General features: G+C 41.6%; 1 protein-coding gene across 1 annotated transcript in view; it reads right to left on the reverse strand.

Moving 5' to 3' along the window:
- The window catches only part of PTDSS1 (phosphatidylserine synthase 1), a 34,485-nt gene extending 13,058 nt beyond the window's left edge, over positions 1 to 21,427 (reverse strand). The window contains exons 1-8 of the mRNA XM_081874342.1: positions 21,194 to 21,427; positions 13,531 to 13,622; positions 8,358 to 8,402; positions 6,864 to 6,988; positions 5,202 to 5,360; positions 4,372 to 4,523; positions 1,452 to 1,593; positions 164 to 276 (exon numbers count right to left, since the gene is read on the reverse strand). Of these exons, the coding sequence (XP_081730468.1) occupies positions 164 to 276; positions 1,452 to 1,593; positions 4,372 to 4,523; positions 5,202 to 5,360; positions 6,864 to 6,988; positions 8,358 to 8,402; positions 13,531 to 13,622; positions 21,194 to 21,372 (1,007 nt within the window). The 5' untranslated portion in view covers positions 21,373 to 21,427. The remainder of the gene's footprint in view (positions 1 to 163; positions 277 to 1,451; positions 1,594 to 4,371; positions 4,524 to 5,201; positions 5,361 to 6,863; positions 6,989 to 8,357; positions 8,403 to 13,530; positions 13,623 to 21,193) is intronic.
- Positions 21,428 to 21,460: the final 33 nt, after the last annotated feature.

Raw genomic sequence — 21,460 nt, forward strand, 5'->3', positions numbered from 1 at the left:
CCACCCAGATGTTGTTGGATTCCAACTCCGACCAACCACAGCTGGCTTGGTGAGCAACATCTGTAGGGCTCACTGGCTCCCCATCTCTGAGCTAGGCTTTTCGAGGTCCCCAGCCGCTGCCCAGCAATTTTACAGTGAGGAAGATTAAACGAACAAAATGTACCTCACAGTGGGAGCTGTGATAATTCCAATGAAGAGGATCCTACCCCAGCTTAAGGGGTGACTTGCATGGAAAACAAAGATATGTTTCAAGAAAAATGTGTTCAGCTCGGTCAACTAAAAGAAGAAGAAACAGAAAGAAGAAAATAAGCTGGGAACATTTGATATCCTAGACAAATAAGACAGATGCAACTTCTTAGCAACTGCTTACGTCCTGCTCCAGGACAATAAACATATGGCACTCCTGGTGGCCTGCGGAGAATTGTTGTCCCCATAAGGAACAGTAAATTATGAACTCCACAAAAAGAATTAAATTCTTTGGGAAAGTAATCAATACATTTAAATGCCTGTGTTGGGGAGCTAGATAAACGTACTGCTTCATTTTTCTCTCTGTGTGTACAACTATGGAGTCAATTTACTTCTCTTTGCAAAAGTATCCTTTAATTGCATCCGGTCTACCTTTATATAGCATGAGAAAGCAGATTTTGTAGTACCAATAAAAAGTATCACACTTGTAAATGATTAAATTGATTTGTCTTTATTTTTACCACCATGAGGACTACATCTGGATTTTCTGTGTCAGGCACCAGGCAGTTTTGTCATATCATATAGTTTTATTACAACATTTTTTATGCTACACTCCCTCAAGGAAGCTAAGGGCAGCACAAACAGTTCTTTCCACCCATGTTATCTCCATAACAGTTCTGTGGAATGGATTGGGCTGGGAGACAGTGACTGATCCAGAGTGACCCAGGGAGCTTCATGGCTGAGTGGGGGTTTGTAAGCTGGTTCTCTCCAGTCTTGGTCTTACACTCTTAACACAGGTATAGGGAACTTGTGACCCTCCAAATATTGTTAGATTCCAAATTCCATAAGCTTAAGCCAGCATGCCAACAGCTAAAATTCAGAAAGTTAAAAAAAATATTTTTGGCTTTGTTCAGTGCCTTTTTATAAACATTGGGTTTTTTTAGTTTTTACTGTTTAGGTTTCATGCTGGTTTTACTTTATGTGCTACTTTTTTTGTAAGCCGTTTTGAGTTACCTTTCATAAGTAAGCAATTAATAAGTGCAATTAATGATAATGAATTGTGTTAAAATAAAAATTCAAATCCATATTTTCATATGGATTTTTTAAAAAAACAACAACAACGCATTGCTGCAGAAAGGAGAAGGGATGGATTTGTGAATGAACACAGGTGAAACTAACGCAAAAAGGAAACAGCCTGATCCAGTCAACCCAAGCTGAGATTCCCTGGGCTTTGTTTTCAATAGGTTTGCTGTTGTTGTTTTTACCTGCCAGATAATCATGAAAAGGTATACTCCAGCCACTCTTTGAAATGAAGACTTGGGATCAAACCAGCGAACGTAGGTCCAGCTTGCTGGAGTGAACTGTAACACAGCTCTCTTGATTTTACCTGTGGTAGTGTGAATGTCCCTGAAAGCAGAGAAGGACAACAGTAAAAAAAAGAGAAGGAAATCAACATTGCATTGCTATGTAACAAATGGTGTAAAATAACACAGCTCTATCATACTGGGGTTTGTAACAAGAAAGGTGCATTTAAGAAGCAGACCTATTGTAATTAAGCAAACAAACGTTTGCAATCAGAAGAAGCAAACTTTTCCACATGCGTGATTTGCTCCTCAAATGCAATAAAGCTGAAAACTGGGGGTTATAGCCTATGTTAGGCATAGAGTAGACCCATTTAAATTAATGGACATGGATAATTTAAGAGTCTGCTTGGATAATAACTTAGTAGGAAACATCCCTTAATTTCCAATGCTATCAAAATACCAAGCTTTCAAAAAAGAAAAACAAAACACTTCTTTGAGGAAAAGTGTCTGAAAGATCTGAGAGCCAAGACCTCCCTATTTAATGTTAATAATTTAATTATCATGCTTCTAATTAAGGGCAAATAAGCATAAAACCACAAATTTTACTAACCAGAACCAGCCAAACAATTTTATTTTATTTTGGTATTTACAGTGCTCCTGAAGGTTGGGAGACCCTCTGGGGCAGCAGCCCATGAGGTGAAAGAAAGCGTAAGGCTCTCAGAAGCACCAGATTAAGAAGCTTAGAAACACCCCTCACAGCTTCCTGAGTTGCCCCATATCCCATGATGTTCAGAGTAAATCTCTCCCTCACAGCTAGAGCTGAACACAAATCAAATTAACAGCAAAAAAAGTAATCGTAATGTTGTACTCATTTCAAAATAATAACCGGGAAGTAACACAGAAAGTGACTTCCAATGTTCTGGTAAAATCAAAACATCATCAAATTAATTTAGATTCTTGTGTAATCAACTGTTAGCTGGATAAATGAATCCATGAGTGTGTATCAGGGATGAGGAACCTGTGGCCTTCTGTCTATTGTAGGACTCCAGTTTCCATCAGACTCAGCCAGCTAAGTCCAACAATATCTGGGTCACAGGTAGTGAGGTGCAACTGAAATAACAGTCCTACTTTTCTTTCACTTTATGCGTTTATTTAACATTTTGTTCATTACTGGCCATGGTGTGTGGCAAACAGTAAGAGGTGAAGCTAAGGGGGAACAGGAAACCTAACTGTGCATGAATGGGATTCTTTGATGCTGGCTTCTAGCAACAAACCCAGTGGATTTAATTACCATATTGGCCTGAATATAAGCCACACTTTTTTTCCCCAAATTCCGACTCTGCAAAGTTAAAGTGCGGCTTATATTCAGAGCCGAGCGCCAGCACCGGTAGCGCCAGGAGGCAGGCCGCACCTGCAAATAAGCCTTGAATTTCAAAGGTGCGGCTTATAGTCAGGCCAATACGGTACTGTCAGCAATGATAGTGGGTTTTATTTTCTTTATCTTCAGCAAAAACAGCAGTGCTAAGTATGTAAGGCATGCAGAAAGGTCAGCTTAGATTAAAGGTCGGAATCACATGGCTAAGTGCAAAGCTACAACATTCCTAATCCCCACACCTAAGGAGTACAGGATCAAAATTTAGAATGGAGGCTCTTTTCTCAGAGAGGTCTACAGAAAGAAAATCGTTTTAGGAATATGCTCTTGGCGAAAGTTTCATAAGGAAAACAAGTGTGTGAAATGGGAGGCCTTTAAAATACAGTTTTCATCTACTGCATTATAAAAAGAAGTATCAGGAAATGGTTTACTGTTCAGAAGTTTGGCCCTCACACTCCAATTCTGAAATATTAACTATATATTATTAAAAACCATGGGAGAGGTTTACTTGGACTTTATCAATAGAGTAAGACAATAGAAGTAAGGTGTATGTTCCATACTTATATGGGTGTCGCTTTGGAGAGTTGAGCCATATATTTTGGTTACACGAGTAACAATGCAAACCTACAAATGCTTACTCAGAAGTAACGCCCACTGTGTTCAGTAAGGCTTATTTCCAGGTAAATGTACACAGGATTGCACCATTAGAGGTAAAATCAGAGGCTGATGGAAATCAAATGTGAGCGCAAGGGACCATGAACAATCACAGACTCTCCCCTTGCTTATTAATGGAGATAACATTGTAACACATTCATAATGTCATGATCCACCAACGTTGCCAAGGAAATGGATTTAAAAATAAATCGCAGCACCGATACCAATTTAGGAATCACCCAAGACAGTGAACATAGAACACGAAAGCAGCCTTGCTGGATGAGACCAAAGGCCCATCTAGTCCAGCTTCCTGTTCTCACAGTGGCCAACCAGAGGCCTATGCGATGCAACAGCACTCTCCACACTCATGTTCCCCAGCAAGTGCTATGCAGACGCATGCCGCCTCTAATACACTGGGGCCGGATCCAGACACATCAAAGAAGCGTTCCAGTTAAACACATTGTAAACTTTGTATGAGGAATCAGGTTGGCAAAAACAGAAGTCCACAGCGCCACCTGGTGTCATGGTGTTATAATGCATGTACAATGCACATGCCAATATAGCTGAGTCCTGGGTCTGTAGCGCCACATGCCTTGTGATTTCCCGGCTACAAAATTAAATCTAACATGAGGTTTTGGATTTGGGATAGCCCTGTATTACAAATTTTCACAATCAAAGAAATATTTAGCATTTCCAACTTAGGGATTCAGAATTATCAACATAAATATATTTTAGCAGCCTGCAATGGGACAACCTCCACAAATTCACAATCTACCAAACATTACATTTTATTTCAGAGTTTTCATACTGCAGTATCGTTAATATAATGGTTATTTGCTTGTACTTGAGACCTACTTGAAGCTCGCCCAGTGATAGGTCCTCATCTCCAACCAACGACAAACTACCATGCCCAACCAGATGCCACCCCCGTTACATAGCAGGATGTCCAAAATGACTTGATCCCACCAGCATTCAGCAAAATTAGGCAGCAGATGCATGAAGAACAGCTGCAGAATACAGCAAAAAGATTCTGGGTAAGAAATTCATTCAGACAAAGGTATCTCATTAACATAAGAATGTGACTTTTACATAAGTTACAGGTGCTGAAAATACAGGAAATATTTTTCATATGACAGGTGAATCTGACCAAAGTCTATAAACCTACATCTTCAGATGGCTTCTTGGTGAAAAAGCATTATTATGCTTTCCCTTTAAAGTGACAGCCATGTGTTTCCAAAAGCTTACTGAGGAGACATGCATAGGGTTGCACTGTAAAATCAGTGCTGCAAATATTGCCTTTTCACTAGAAGATTTAATATTACAGGAGACACAAATTTTAGGAGGAAGTACTACACTGCTGGTTTTAATTTAGGGAACATAACTGAGACAAGCTGCACATACTATATAGTAATACTGGAGTCTATATTCATCCAGTATATTTCCAAGTAATTGAGTAAATAACTTACTTAGATAGACTGACTTAAACATGAAATAAATCTGATTTGGCGATTCCAGACCCTTGTGTGCAAGAGGAAAGCTTCACATCTAGCATGTGTGTCAAATTTAAGGAGCAGACAATAAACTTGTGTTATGTTTGCAATGTGGACAAACTGCTAGGAAAGCCACATCAGTCATTCCCCACCCCAAGGATATAAAAAACTCTTCACTGAGAAGACGCAACCTACCTCGGTTAGCTCCCAGGTGATGCTAATAGTCCAGCACAGCCCATAGCTACGGATTAACAAAGCCTTCATTGCCCAGCCCCAGAAATGTCCAAAAGCAAATATGTCAAAATGGCTGAGGATTCGCTCCCAAGTAATAACATGGCAGTTCACAGCATATTCCTGTTGTTGATTTGGAGAAAGAAGAAGGTATGTGTGTGAGAGAGAGAAGCAGAAGTTACAAGTCTATTCTGGAAACATTTTCAGAAGAAATAAAAATTCAGACTACAATATCAGAGACTATCAAAGAATGTTATTTATTCGTCTTATGGTCCGCTATAGCTTAGCTTTGTATTATCATTAGTTTATATACCATTTAATGCCAAAATAGGTTTCTATGCAGGCTGCAGTATAAAAACAAATTGCGCACACATTAAAACATAAATATCCTTTAATTAAAATACACAACTGAACAAAAGGTAAGTGTATGCTTTTATAATGCTGGATTCTAATAATGAACATGATGATCCTTCGAGAATGGCTAACAATGTAACTCTGCACATGTTTACTCAGAATTAATCCCCATTGAGTTCAACTGGACTTACTCCCAGATAAGTCTAAATAGTATTGCAGCCTAATATTTTTTATTATTCTACTGGTCCTCATCACAATACATGACTGAATGAAACACAATAAAAATTCTGTTTTCTACATCATTAGGGATAATTACTGCCAGATATGGAATATTCTATGTTTTAACCAAAAAAGGGGGCAAATTCTGCAACCTAAGTAAATTAAACTAATAAGCATGCATTTACCTGCTCCGCTTTATTTACTCAAGGAGCAATACAGAACACCTATAAATACTCCACTCCTGAAACACTGCCTTTGGTCTGAACAAGTTTTGTTTGCCCTCAGTGACATGGAGTGATAGTCAACTACATTTTATGCAAAGTGAACCCTCTGAAAATAATGAACATGACTAAATTGGGTCAGAGTAGGACTTTGCTCAATACCACCCATAGTCACACAGCCAAATCACATTGATGTCACTGTTCTCAGGAAGAAGGGCTGTTTTTCAAACAAAAAACTGCACTCAAGCTGCAGCCAAGAAGGCCGTGAAGAGACTCATCAATGAATATTCACACCACTGCGCAAAAACATGGCAGGCAGGTTATGCCATTTCTTTGCGACTCTCTCCCAATTTGGAAAGCGGGGAGAAATCCTCCTCCCCAAGAGAGATGCATTTTGCAAGGAGAAAGAAATGTCTGTAAGATGCACCCTCTCATATGCCTCATCCCTGCTAAAAAGGCCCCAAAACTTTAAACTTCCTGTTAGAGAAGATGCTTCAACCTCCCAACCATATCCAGTATCTTTTAGTGGTGCAGCAACAAAACTGCTAGCCTATTTGCAAAGCTAAGCAGAGTCCAGTATGGTTTCAAATTGGATGGGGGACGTGTTGAAATTCTTGCATTGCAGGGGATTGGACTAGATGACATTTGGGTCCCTTCCAACTCTATGATACTAGTATATTATGGCATGATATTTGAACTTTCTTACAGAGATGATTGGAGAATTCCTATCCCTTTTCAAAGAGATAATGCATGCTATTCTAACACAGCAATATGGTAGCACTATATCCACTCTGGAACGAATCTATTTTCTTGCAACACCCTCAATACACACCATGATGTCTGCTTCCCTTGTCGCGTATCGGAGATTGGGATCGAGCCAGTACATCACGGATTTCACCTGCTCAAAGTTAAGGAAGAGCAGGAATGCCAGAAACAGAAAATAGAGAACACTCAAACCTGTAGGAAAACCAAAGTCAGATGTACAAAATGTTTGTTTGAAGAGCAATAACTAAAATCACACAAACCAACCATGTTATATCAATGCCAATGGTATAATTTAGATCAATAAAATCAAAACAAAAGAATAATAATGAAGTATTCATAATTAAGCAGCTTCCGGAAGATTCTTCTCATACAATTCCATATGGCTGGAAATCTCCCCCGCCCCTGTGAGGTACAGGTGTGAAAATGTGAAATGTTGCATTCACAGGTAACAGAAAAAGGAGCAAGACAAATGAGTATTGGACCATGAGGTACAACCCAGATTCTTCATATAACTTATCCACCATAGTTTATTCACAACCCTCCAGAATGTGGCAGTTCTTGATAAGTTGTTACTTCATTCTAACCCCACCGTCATGGTTAAACAGGTCACACTCAAAGAGGAATTTAAGCATCCCGTGGCAGCCAAGAGGTTTATTAATCCATCAGTCATAAAGCAGATGCAACCTTGGGTAGGTTTTTGAAGGGCATCCAAACTATTCATGTTGGAAATTCAGCTGTAATCATAATAGCTACAGCTGCTCCACATGCCAACAGATTATAGTTGTACAGGGTGTCATTTTTGAGAATACCGCTCAGTGCCTTAGGAGGCCGAGTCCCATTTTCCAAAGCAATTCTGGAACACTTGAGAACTGTTTCCAAATCTTTCCATACATTAAATATTAACATGGTTGTGAAATGTTCATTAAGATGCTGAAAGAAGGGAGACTCGCTGTACCTTCCAACCACCCCATTCCTGAGAGCACTAGAAACTGCCATGATAATGATGATTTATTAATTATACCCCACCAAGGGGAGAAGTGATTGGGTACCAATGAATATTTGCATTTTGCTCTCCCGCCATTGTTCCATTCTCAATTTCCCTTTTCAAAACTCCAGTGCATTTGCATGCAGATACAATTAAGTCGAAACTGAGTTTTCATGACCAAGTGTCCTTTGCAATACCAAATAAATTTGCAGTCACAGGAATTCTGATCAACATCAGAGGGCTTGATCTTAGTGCCATCTCAGGAGATTTGGTGAGTAAGCACTAGAGATGGGAGCCTTCTTCTGTAGTGATTCTTTGACTCGGGAATGTTTTCCTAATTATTTATTTGTTGAGCTCACTCTTTCGCCAGAAACTGAAATCACTTCTGTTGCAACAGGCATTTAATGCATACCACTTACCGTAGTTCTACTGCTGCTGGTTTTAATGTGTAACATGTTTTGTTCTTGCTGCTCTTAGCAGAATGGCAGGAAAAATACAGTATTATTTTCAGGTAATGAATTACTATTTTTTGATGCTCTGGAATAGCATGAAAGCACATCTTTAAAAACAACTTACCAAAAACCATACGCCATATTGCAGGGTGTGGACGAGTGAAAGGCCCTGTAGAAAAAAAAGTTTTTCAATAACAGCAAACTGATGGATCAGAAAGAATTGCATCAGGTCATCTAAACATAATCTGAAAGAAATGCAACCATGCCAACCAAGAATCAATCCTGAGCAAGCTTTATAACAAATCAAGTTTTCTATTTAAAGCCATTAAAGGAACTACTGAGACTAATATCTGGATAAAGACACAGATCCTCAAGAACTTCTTGTTGGCGACACTGTAGAAATTACCATGGTATCCAAAAAACAAGGCTCTCTATGTTGTGAAAACAGTAATAGAAAAGTAAGTGCCCAACTTCATACCCAAAAGCAGATGAGGATGCTTGCCAGCAGGAATTCCCAGGTAGTGGGAACATTAGTGCTGGCACATCAGGGAATTGGGATATATTAGCAATTGGGAAAGGCAGAAGTGAATGTGTGGGCCTGAAAATTATGGGTTTACAAGTGAAATGTTTGAGTGTGTGATGGTTCTGTCGAGGAGGAAGGGAGATATTGTGAGGACTGTGTGCGTACAAGCACACACAAATACACACACTGCTTGTCTTTGTGTACTCTATGCGCAGAGATGCATTATATACACCACTACAGAGGCCCTTGTCAAGAAAGCCAGGATTTCCAGAGTTGGGAATGTGGCCAGGGGTTGCCATCCTTTCATTTACCGTACTTTCCATGTTCAGATTTTGCGTCCTTCCCATTCAAGTCGCATCCCCAGCTGTGGCCCACATTTACTTTGACCCATGGAATGAAGTACTGAGCTAGCCCCTGCCTGCCTGCATTCTCAGCGGGAGCTCCATTTCTTTGTCCAATGTGAGTGTATCTAGGAAACTGTTTTTACATATATTATGGAGGCTGCTTAAGGAACACTGGGGCATATAGCTCCATTATTTTAGGATCCAAGCCAGTAACTCAATGAAGTTCGCAGAGCAGAACGAAAGCTTCCGGTCTTCCAGGTGTAGGGAGCTGCTAGGAGAAGGAAGAATTGCCCCAAAGTGGGCAGACCTGTGCATAGTCTGGATAATTCAGACCACTTTCAGCAGACCCTGTCCCTCATCCCTCATTGTTCAAGGAGGCTTCCCTTGATTGCAGCTGATTGCAGGGGAGAAAAGGGGACAGGAAAGTTTCCTTCTGTGAACTTCCTTGAGTTAACTTATCTTGGGATCCAAAGCAATTATTTCCAACATCTTGAAACTTGTGGTTAAAGACTTAAGGTTAGATTCCTGGAATCTAACCAGGAATTCATCCCATAGGGAAAGCAACTAAAAGCCATGGGTCACTCAACAAGGAGTCCCCCATCTACAACTTCTTGCTCAAAGCTTGTCCAAGGAGAACCCCTTTTTGCATCTCCAGATGTTTAACAAGCCTTGGAACTAGTTCTCCTTTTGCAACCATACTCATCAGTATGGAGTACTGCCGCCTTTTGTTGTTTTGCTGCCTATGGCAGCCATTTTGTGCTGGCACCCATGACACTTGTAACAAGGCTGGAGTACCTGTGCCTCCTTTTTTACAAAAAAAACAACAAAAAAAAACACCCCCACTGCTCGGAACAAATCTAAGTGCAACGACTTTAATCAACCTATCAAATTTTAGGGACTTATTTAGCCAACCAACTAAGATTATTGGAATCTGCTAAGAAATGGAGAGAAGGAACAAGAATGTATGTAGCACAAGACTGTGATACAGTTCAAAGCAGGTTACTAATCTAGGATCCCCATGAAAGCGTGGAGGCCCAATCACAGAATATATGTACTATTTTAAAGCTGCAAATCTAAACACAATTACTTAGGAGTTAAGTCCCTGTTAACACAATGAGACTTACTTATGAGTAAATATGCTTGGGATTGTGCTGTAAGACTGACAGTACTTTAGTCCTGAGCCCTCAAATTTTATCTTCTCTGTTTCTGAGGTTTACTTTCAAGTCACTTTGTAAAAAGCTAGTTTTTTCTGTTCTGCGGTTTGTTCCAAATAGGGTACACAGGAGCTTGAATGAAAATAGTGTGAATTCATGTAGCAAAGCAACTAGGTGACTGGCAAAACTGGAGGAAGGGCACGCCGGGCAGGCCACTTAAAACTTCCAGCAAGCCAGTCATTAGATACTACAAAGGATATCAAGTGCCATGCACACAGGTTGAATTCGGGTGGAAAATCGTTCCTCTCGGCTACACCACTGAAATCAATACCTTTTAGAGACGCTACTGAGATCAAATACAAATCCAGATTATATGGCTCAAAGCAGCTTAACGTGAGGTGTCCGAAGGCACACATCTGCTCAACTTTGCAGTCTTTGCATTAGAGTTATTTATGTCTGCATTTATCAGGTGCCTGGCTTTGTAACTTATAGCTCAGTGCCCTCTGTGTAAAAATGTCGCCCAGTGCAATCCCAATTATTCCTAGAGGGTGTCAGACATCGTTTGATAAATCAGCAGTTCAGATGATGGAGTGGATGCTTCTCTGAAACCCCCCAGCAACAGCGCCACACTGGGAAGGTATTCTGGCTGCTGCTAAATGCTTCTCTTGTAACCTGGTTACCAAGGCGGTACTGACAATCAGGGCAAGGGAACTGGGCCAGTCTCAGAGGAGCGGGAACAAGTCCTCTTAGCAGCAGCTCTATCTCCCTGTGCAAGCATTCCCTGATATTCTGCCTCTTGCCAAAAATGCCCAGGACTGAATTCAGCTATAGCTTCGGTCAGAGAGCGCAATCAACTTTACTCACACCAAACAGTTACTATACACAGTTGCTTTTACTGGAAGAAAGCCAGTCACCATCTGCTGCAGATAATGACCACGGCTACTATCTATTCCCATACCAGACACAATGAGATCACTCTAATGTTTCCAGTAAGAGAGGCAGGCGCAAGGTATTGAAAAACTGAATACTGGGTTTCAGTTAAGCAAGATTTATGGGATGTCACTTCCCTTTCCTCTCTCAGCAGTTTACCTAGGTACAAACCACCCTCTTTTAATCAAGTGTTGATAAACAGGGATAACAGTTGCAGTATGGACCTTCTGATGTGAACCCAGGTCTCAAATTTAAAAATACAATGCTTGTGGGATGAACTGCATAGCAAGTTAGCCTAGTCCAGAGGTGGCTAACCTTTATTTGTCTAGTCCAGAGGTGGCTAACCTCTATTTGGCTTAAAGGTCACATTTATACTTGGAGAATCTTCTGGGGCTGCATACCAGACACAGAGGTGGCCAAAAGGGGGTGTGCCCAACCCCACACTTTTGCACAGGTGTTCTCTGCCCCAGCTCAGCTAATCCAGGTTATCATTCCCTCTCTGCTCTCTGAACGATTGATCCAACAACCAGGGAGGGGTGTTTTACAACCCCATTCCCCATTAGGGTCCTTTGTTGGGAAGAGAGGTGTAAACCTCTCTGCCCACCCCAGTGCTGTATCTACTTTATTATTCCCCTCCCTTTTTTGTTTCTGCCACTAAAATAAGTGGCATCTTGAGGGATACATTTACATGGGGGCAAGGGCTGATCAATCACTGTCCAGTAGAAAAAGGAAACTGATAAGAATATCTCAGGCTGCAGTCCTCATGGAATATAGTGGGATTCACTTCTGAGTAAGCATGCATTGAAAAATCAAGCTGTTAGCTGCCTTGAGCCTCTTCAGTTTCAACTCAGAAGTTACCACAGCTCAACAGTAGTGTACATGCTTTGCATATAAAATGATCCCAGTTTTAATCCCTGGCATTTCCAGCTAAAGTGCCAATAGGTGTAGAAAGGAACTCTGTTGGAAATCTTGGGATAAATGCTGCTATTAATTTAGATGGACCATTGACCTGATTCAGCATAAGGGGTTACCCCCACATTATACAAAAAAATGAAACAACACAATTGTTTTGCTCTGAGCTAAACATATTTATTTTGAGCAGGGCATATGGATTTGCAAGGAGGTTCACATCCAGGTAGGCATGTGTGCAATCACACATTTTATTTGCATTTAACCACCCCGTATCAGAGCACCTCCTCGATTATCATGCAATTATGTCTAGCTTTTCCCCCTCTTTCTTTTAAAAATTCATTTTCTTTGCTGAAGAGGTCAAAGAAAGGGCTCACATTGTTTCACACGACTAATCATAAGAACAAAAGATTTAGAAATTTTGAACTCATTTTCTTTAGATGGAACAAAGCTGCTTCAATTTTAAAATGCCCTAATTGGAAATCTTTTAAAGATAGCAATAAAATGCATGTTATTTCTGTTAAATATAGTTCCAAACTGGCTTTTGCTGGGAAGTAGGGGGAAAGTTGTCAATCACCTTCCCCACCCAGAAAGCTGTTTCCTACCACCTCTCCTTCAGGAAAGCAGCACCCACAACACAGGAAGGGAAAAAGCAAGAAAATCCCTTTTTGGGAAGGGTATCAAGAGGCACTTGCATATTTATAAAATAAAGCATAAAAACATAACTAAAACACATCAACAGAAAACAACAAAAAAGGCTCCATCTCAGCTTTCCCTAAACTGGGGTGGCCCAAATGGGACTCCATCAGCCACAGCCAGTAAATAAGTTAGGGCAGTTACCGTGCAAACCATATTGTAGAATTGGAAGAGACCACAAGGGTCATCTAGTCCAACCCTTCCTGCACTGCAGGAATCTTTTGCCCAATGTGGGGTTCGAACCCACAACCCTGAAATTATGAGGCTCATGCTATACAGCAGGCACCAGGTTGGGAAAGGCTCTTCTATGGGAGAGCTGCCTTTTTTACCCTGAAACTGCATATGCTGCGTCCATCAAGAGAACTCTAGCATGCAATACTTTATTTATTTACTAACTGCAATTGCATGGTTTCCCAACAACGTATGTTCTACTAGTATCTCACGGAAGTTAGACTCATCTTTCATTCCTTTTCAAGAGTATACTCTGGAGTATATGTTACTGCCTTGTTTTGCAGCTTGGCACCGCAGAAGATGCTCTTCCAGGGACCATCCCTTATCGAGGTGAAAGTCTAAGAGAGACTGGGACCATTCTCAGAGCAAACAATAGACTATTAAACCAGAGTACCCATAAAACAGTTTGCTCCAAAAGTCCCCAAGCACCTTTGTGTTTACCTTGCTCTCTTATCTGCAAAAGGAGTTGTAGAAAAAAACCAGCACAGAAATACTTGTGGAGTTACTTACCATTCGGAAAGGCTAAAACACTGATGATTAGAAAGAAGAAGATCACACAAAGGATGCCTTTCCAAATATTGTCTTCTGGGGTTGAATCATCCCTAAAAAGAGAAAGTTGGTAATTAAAACAACAACATAGGAGATTCAGGCTGCAATTCTATGCACATTTATCTGCGAGTAAATTCCACTGAACATAGCAGGCTTGATTTAATCTTTGTATGCTACTTTCCCAACAACTAAATTGAGCTCAAAGTAAAAAGGTAAAGGTACCCCTGCCCGTACGGGCCAGTCGTGTCCGACTCTAGGGTTGCACGCTCGTCTCGCTCAAGAGGCCGGGAGCCAGCGCTGTCTGGAGACACTTCCGGGTCACGTGGCCAGCGTGACGAAGCGGCATCTGGCGAGCCAGCACCAGCGCCGCACACGGAAATGCCATTTACCTTCCCGCTATAAAGCGGTACCTATTTATCTACTTGCACTTAGGGGTGCTTTCAAATTGCTAGGTGGGCAGGAGCTGGGACTGAACGACGGGAGCTCACCCCTCCGCAGGGATTCGAACCGCCGACCTTGAGATCAGCAAGTCCTAGGCACTGAGGTTTTACTCACAGCGCCACCCGCTCAAAGTAGTTCACAGCAATAAAGCATAAAATACAAACATTTTCTAATAGAGTAAGCCCGCAACTTCTGCACATTTAACTTGTGCTCATTCAGCTTTATGAGCTTGGGGGGGGGTGTGGAAATCTTACAAAATTAAAGAGGGTGGGCGTCTAGGGAAAAGGCTTTGGCAATCCCACCCGCCATTGTACACAATGCATTTTGACCATATACCATTTTGTCTCTAGGTGCAGTTCCTCACCCCCACCCCACATATGTTGCAGGCTTAAGCTGTGGGGGGGCACTGTTTCACAGCTATTCCTTTCTTACCTGAAGGATCAGTTCCAGAGAGTAGCATTGGAGAAATGCCCTTTAGCACCCTTGCTTTTGTATTATGGGGTTCCTTTGGGGCCTATTTTGTCCCCAATGCTATTTAACAGCTATATGAAGCTGCTGGGAGCATTGGGAGATTTAGATCAAAGTGTCACCAGTAAACTGATAACACATTTCTCCATTTCTCTGTAACATCTGAATCAGGACTGGCTGGGAAGCCTTTGGATCAGTGTCTGGGTACACAGGAGGGCTGGATGAGGACCAGCAAACTGAATTTAAACCCTGGCGAATCAGAGACCCTGTTGGAAAGAGGTTTCCATGTCTGGCAGAAAGGTTAGTTACCTGTTCTGGACAGGGTTGCACTTCCTTTGAAAGAACAGATACACAGCCTGGGGGTGCTCCCAGACATGTCTTTGTCTAGGCTAAGCCTGCTTTTCACCAGCTTTGGTTGATAAGACAGCTATGGCTATTCCTGGACTAAAACAGTTTGGACTCTGTGGTCTTGGCACTGGTAACCTCAAGACTGGATTATGGGACTGCAGTGCACTCTATGTGGCGCCTGCCTTGGGCTGAACCCACATTGACACTGTGTAAAACCTCTGCTGAGGGAGCTGCGTTAGCTGCTAATATGCTACTAGGTTCAATTCAAGGTTTTGCTTTTAGCATTTGAAGTCCTAAACAGCTTGGGACCAGGTTACCTAAGGGACTGCCTCGCCCCAGGAGTATTCCTGCCTGGTCACTGTGTTCCTCATATAGGGCACTTCTGAGACTTAAGACATGCCACAGAGGTGCACTCAGTTTGTACTAGAAACTGGGCTCTTAGTATCACAGCTCCAGCCCTCAGGAGTCAATTACCAGCTGAAATTAGACCCAAGTGTCATAATATTCAGGTGCCTACCAAAAGTTATTTCAGATAAAAAGGCTTTCCCTGGGGTATGACCCAGTCATTTGTGAAATATTAATAGTACATCTGTAGAAATAGCTTTATTGGTTTTTTAGATTTTTTGTGTGTATCATTTTCATCTTGTTGCACACCGTTTCAATGTTTGTAGGCTATGGGGCAGTTCAAAAATTTGTAAAATAAACAACCCCCATAATGTTTTGGACGATTTGCATCATATGTGCCAAAAAGACTGTCTACCATTGAGTTAGGCAAGGGCAATCCAGCACTTGAATTTACATTCTTCCCTAGCTCTTCTCTATAGAAAATTATTGTGGCTCCAAGCAACCCCAGCTTTGCATTAAAACAGTATACAAGATATAAAATTTCTTTTTATAAATAACAAAAATGGGGACTATCTTTATGAGCTCTCACACACTTATTCAGAAAGAACTGCACTCCAAATGCCATCTTCTATGGCAGTGAATTCCAGTGCTTTCTATTTAAATAAAAATAAAAAACTTTTCTCATCTGTGTTTCACACCTTGAAAGAAGGAAAAATAGAAGACAACTGCTTTCAACCTGTAGATTTATTCTATTTCGATTTTTTCCCCCTTCTGTTGTTATATTTTCCCCACTAGGTTTGGCTTTGCTTTATAGTTGTTCTATGATTTTGCAAACCACCTCAAGCTGTGATAAAGGAAGAATATAGAGGGTTTCAAAGAAAGCAAAACTATTACTGTTATTAACATTAGCACTTAGTTTCGCCTTGAAAATTCTCACAGAAATGAAGGCCACCAAATGCTTACAATAGTAACCAAGGGATACAGGTTCAGGCATCTCAGCTACATTAAGAGATAGAACAATGACACATATTTAAGCTCTTTGAAGCAACGTGCATAAGACATAGGCAATATTTTAAAATATTTTTTTAAAAGAGGTCATGACCATGGCTGCATTCATCTTAAGAACACCTCTCTGAATTTCTGCTAACACACTCACTCTGTCACGTCCTTGTTTAGCACCCAATGTAAGTAATCTGAGGCGGAAAAGGTGATACAGGGCCAAACTAGCGTTGCACTCAGGTGTTGGTTAACATTTCCCTAATGCTTTGTTTTAAAAGAAAGCAGCCTCAGGACACTCCAACCGGGAAGCAAGAAAGCCAGCAGTTAGAGATGATGGGTGTAGCAGTTCAGCAACATATGCTCTAGGGCCACAGAAGCAGAGGAGACGGTGAAACGGGAACTTCAGGCTTACCAAAAAACCTGGACATGAGGCGATTTAGGAAGATGGGGAAATGCATGGAGGAACCCAGTTCAAACTGTTTCAATGCCAAATCATCAGCTTAGATTATCATCTTGATCTACAGTAAAACAACTCGCCCCTGCTCCCCTTCCATAACTGATGATGAATCAAAACAGAGCATAATCTTGATATGTGGTCATACCATCACATCAAGACAGGTGTGGCTGGAAGGGTAGTCTTGTGCTATTACAATGCATAATGTAAATTAGCTTGAAATATCAGCCTAGGCACTCTCATCCTCCAAAATTAGAGACAAATTAGATGTCAAAATGACCATGCATCTGGTAAGTTAGCAATTTGTCGTCATCGTCTCTGCTCCATGTTTGCTTTATGAGGCAAACACAGGAGGGGAAACATCTTTGCTTCCTAGCTCTGCCTTTGGCTAATACCCTTGTGCTTCTGGTTGTTCCTTAATCGTGCAACCTCTCTGCCAGGGATTCTGTGGTGCATGGCACAGGCTTGGAACAATAAACATCAGGGGCAGGGAAATGGTTGGAACAATAAACATCAGGCAAACTTGTTGCAATGGAGCAGAATTGGCCTCTGTAGCACCAAAGCACATGACCAGAACTAGTGGGTGGAAATTGGAGAGAAACAAGATTTCGACAAAACGTCAAAAAACACCCTCACAGTACAAGCAGTTCAACAGCAGAACAGACTTGCTCAAGAGGTAATGGGCCCTGCTTCACAGAAGGTGTTTAAACAGATGCTGGACAGCTGCCCATCTGGGAAGGCAAGATGAATCCAGCATTAAGCAGAGGGCTGGACTACATGGCATCCATGGTCCTTTGCAAATCTAAATCTAAGCTTCTAGGGATGGCCGACTGGCAGATCTGGGCACAATTTTTAAGAAGTGTCCTACAGGGTATTACCATTGGTCCACCCAGTCCAGCACTTTAGCCAGTTGCTTCTAGGCATAGGTAGGAAACTCAGACTTCTTGTGCCACCAGATCCCTGCCCAACTTAATCAAGGTATAGCAAAATATTTTCCCAGTTTCATTCATAAAGAAAAGAAAAACAGACCAAAATTGGCCACCCCTATTATTAACACTAACAAGTAGTGACAACGAAGCCGTGACAGTCTCTCTGAAGGACATAGGAACCGTATATCCAAACATCAGCAATAAAGTAAAAGCCAAGAAATCAAAACACACATTATCACCAGAAAGGTGAAAATCCACTAAGAGAGGATGGTCTGGAAAGTTCATTTGCATAAAAGGATATCACTAGAATTGCCTTCAACAACATTCTGAAGGAGGTTTGAATTTTTTTTCCCCCCAGAGAAAAGCAACAGGCATTTAAAGAAATTTCAAAAGGGAAAGGGCAGCAAGGGAGAGGAAGGAATAAGCAAATAAATGAAGTAGTTATGTGAGGGAAGAAACCTGAACCCTTACATCTCCAGCTTGATCACTGAGATCATCTGCAGGAGCATCACTGGTCCCCCAAGTTGGCAAGATTCATCTGACAGCAACAATAACCAAGCCGGCTAATTCCTGTGGAATCCTCTGCCAATAGAGCTTCAGCAGGTGCCTTCTGTTTTAACCTTTAAATGCCTGCTGAGAAGTTTTCTATGTCAGCAAGCTTATGCAGACAATTAAGAAAATACATATTCCTGTAATAGTAAATAGACGGTCTCCAAATTCAAATTTTTGCATGGTTTTATTGCATGAAGATACTGTTGTAAGCACTTTGCTATTTTTAATGATATAGCATTATATAAATAGTTTTTATAATTAAATAAATGTAGCTGGTCCCAGCAGGGCCAGTGAAGAGGGGCTCACAGTATCATCTCTTTATATGATACAGCCACATAAAATAGTTGTGGAGTTGACTGAGACACTCTAGAGTTGTATATACACCATACATTTGTTTCTTCCAAAGAATCCTGGGAACTCTAGTTCATTCCTCAAATTCCCATGACCCTACAGTCCACAGGATTTGGGGGGGCGGATAATGTGCTTTAAATATGTGTTCACAGCCCGGGACTAGAGGAGCCAATAGCTGCTGGTCTTAGCCAGACTCATGGAAAGAGTCTCTGTATATCATCTGTACCTATAATGTACCCTGATGATGTATTCATCTTCTTAAACTTATGCTTAATTGAAATGAACTATACCAGCATAACGCAACCATGCACTGAAAGTTGTGTCTATATATCCTCCTGTATTTTTTTTGGGGGGGGGAGCAGTTCAGCTCAACTATTTTCAGAAAGGTGCTATATGAGCAATGCACATCCATTAGGATTCTTAATTAGCATCTCCCATCTCTCCTGCAAACTGATGCCTACTATTTATAGTCACTTCATCACATTTTAGCATAGTATAGCAGCCCTGAAACTAGTACAAAAGGTGTACGCACAGATCACATGCATTCATGGCTTTTTCACTGCATTATGTATAGCATGAAACTGTGATTGGTGACAGCGATCCACTGGCACGCAAAGCTATATAAAGAGATGGAAGACTCTTATGTGCTATGGTCTACATGCTGCAGTTTGACACTAATTCTAATATGAAAGTAACTCCATGTAGGAACTTTGTGAAATTGAAAGGGCCCTAAAACCACCTCCAATTTAATAAATGAAGAGTTATAATTTATCTAGAAAGCCCGACAGCTCAGTAAGTGACCAATAATTTTGTACAAAGTGTATCACTTGTACTTTGCCCTAGGGAAACAATTCAAAACACCTGCCAGCTAGTGCTGTAAGATACTTAAAAAACAAACAAACCTTTCCCATGAGTAGCTTTATGAATTTGAGAGGGAACTAACTGCTAGAAGCCTGCTTTGACAAGAACAGGGTAGGGAATGAAAACTTCAGAAGGTTCTCTGTTTACTAAACCTATCCCAGCATATTTGCAAAGTTACATAAAGGAAGCATACATTAAATTACCATGTCCAACAACGTATGAATTTAAATGAACTTCTAGATAGCTGGCCAATTAGAAGGATTTTTCTCATGCCTAGCTTGGTATTTTGATTCTGCTCCACATATTTCACTCTCAGGCCTTTCTCGCCTAGTCTACTGGAGCCATGGTTCCCAACCTGTGGGCTGCAGATCCCCAGGGACCACAGTTACCCCAATGGGTCCACAAGTAATGCTCCTCTAACCAGCGTTGATTTCCTCAGCCTCCCTCCTCTTTGCAGTGGCATCTCCATGTGCTACATTGTCGCTGAAGAGCTCGCACCCCATGGAAAGTGAAGGAACGTGAATCAGCTGCTTTGGCCTGTAAGCTTCCTTGCTTTCCTTCCTTAGTGCTTGGTGTATTTAGAAGAGCCCAACAGCAAGGCATAGCAATGCATTAGTTTTCTATCTTTGCCTTCCCAGCTTTGTCTGCAGAGACTCATTGTGCCGGGGTTTCATGGTCTTCTACACATAGGACTTATTGATGGGCCCTTAATTTGATTTTAACAGGCTCCATGCAGTGGACCATTAGCAGGATTTCTGCATCCTAATTCATAATTGCATTCAGGTTCCTTAGGTTTAGCATTATTGGAGGTGGTTTATAGTGCTTTGTTGAGATAAATTCTGTGGATTGGGGTTGCCCAATTATGTTGTGTGTGTGTTCTCGTCATTTGGTGTGCAGATCTTTTGGAGCTGGCTGTGGTTCTGAATAGCATTTGTTGCTCACGCTCGTTGGCTTATAAAGAAGATGAATAAATACATATAATAAATATAAATAAAAAACTGCAAACAAGTTAACTATACATAAAAAGCTTTACTTTTAGGGATTAGGGATTTCATTGAAGTCTGCAACTGGTAACGCTGATTCTATACATAGGAATATATTACATTGGCAGGAATTAAAGTTTTCATTTTAATTGTTAGGGATTACATCAACTGAGTTTACGGGGGGGGGGTCAATTTGTATTTAGTTCAATTTGATTGGCTGGGTGGTTGATCATTGGGTATACTGGGAAAACCAATGAATGAATTCTTTATTATAAACAAATTCATCTTCCATACCTTTTTGAATCCATCAATTGGGTTGATGCATCTGGGGAAAATGAACGAATTTACATTTATGAATGAATATGCTACCTATTTAAATACCTTTCAGAATCAATTACTTGAACTGTTGATTGATGCGGGGAATAAGTAAGCAAATAAACACCAGGGTTATAAGGAAAACGAATTTCTGCTGCTTCCATTGATTCTGACACATTTGCAAATTCATCAGGAAAATGGTACTTTTTCCGATTCTGTGTTTTCTCAGATAACGGACGGATGGGGGGGGACTTGCCTAATTTTTTGAGGGGTTAAAAAAAAAAAAACCCTTAGTGGAACTTACACCTCGATAAACGTGCATAGGAAGAACCGATGGCACCCGCAATCCATATCTTTCTTCCCTGGAGGAGCATAAGGACTCGTGAGAGATTTCCTCATTCGGGTGGTGAAGAGGACCAAGCCCTTCTCCGCCTCAGCAGGGCGGACCGTCGCCATCCCCACCCACCGCAGCCCCTACTTTGCCCCCGGGTGGGGGGCTCCTCTTCTTCTCCTCCTCCTCCTCTCGGGGCAACACGGCTCCCCACAGCGCTGCCCGCCCACCAACCCTCTTTCCCCACCTGGTGAAGGCGAAGGCCATGAGGCTGAGGATGGTGAAGCTGAGCAGGGTGATGGTGTGCGGCCGGTAGAAGAACTCCAGCGTGATGTCCTCCACTTGCTGCTCGTTGATCATGCGGAAGTGAAGCCGGTAGTTCACGTCGTCCTTGCTGAGGGTCCGGCTGCCCATGTACGACGCCATCGCCTCGCCGCCCGGCGGCCGCCGCCTCCTCTTCCTCCGCCTCCTCCTCGCCTCGCCGGCGGCCACCGCGGCCGAAGGAGCCGGCGCG

Source organism: Podarcis erhardii (genome assembly GCF_964252035.2).
Source record: "Podarcis erhardii genome assembly, chromosome: 8".
Classification (NCBI taxonomy): Eukaryota; Metazoa; Chordata; class Lepidosauria; order Squamata; family Lacertidae; genus Podarcis; species Podarcis erhardii.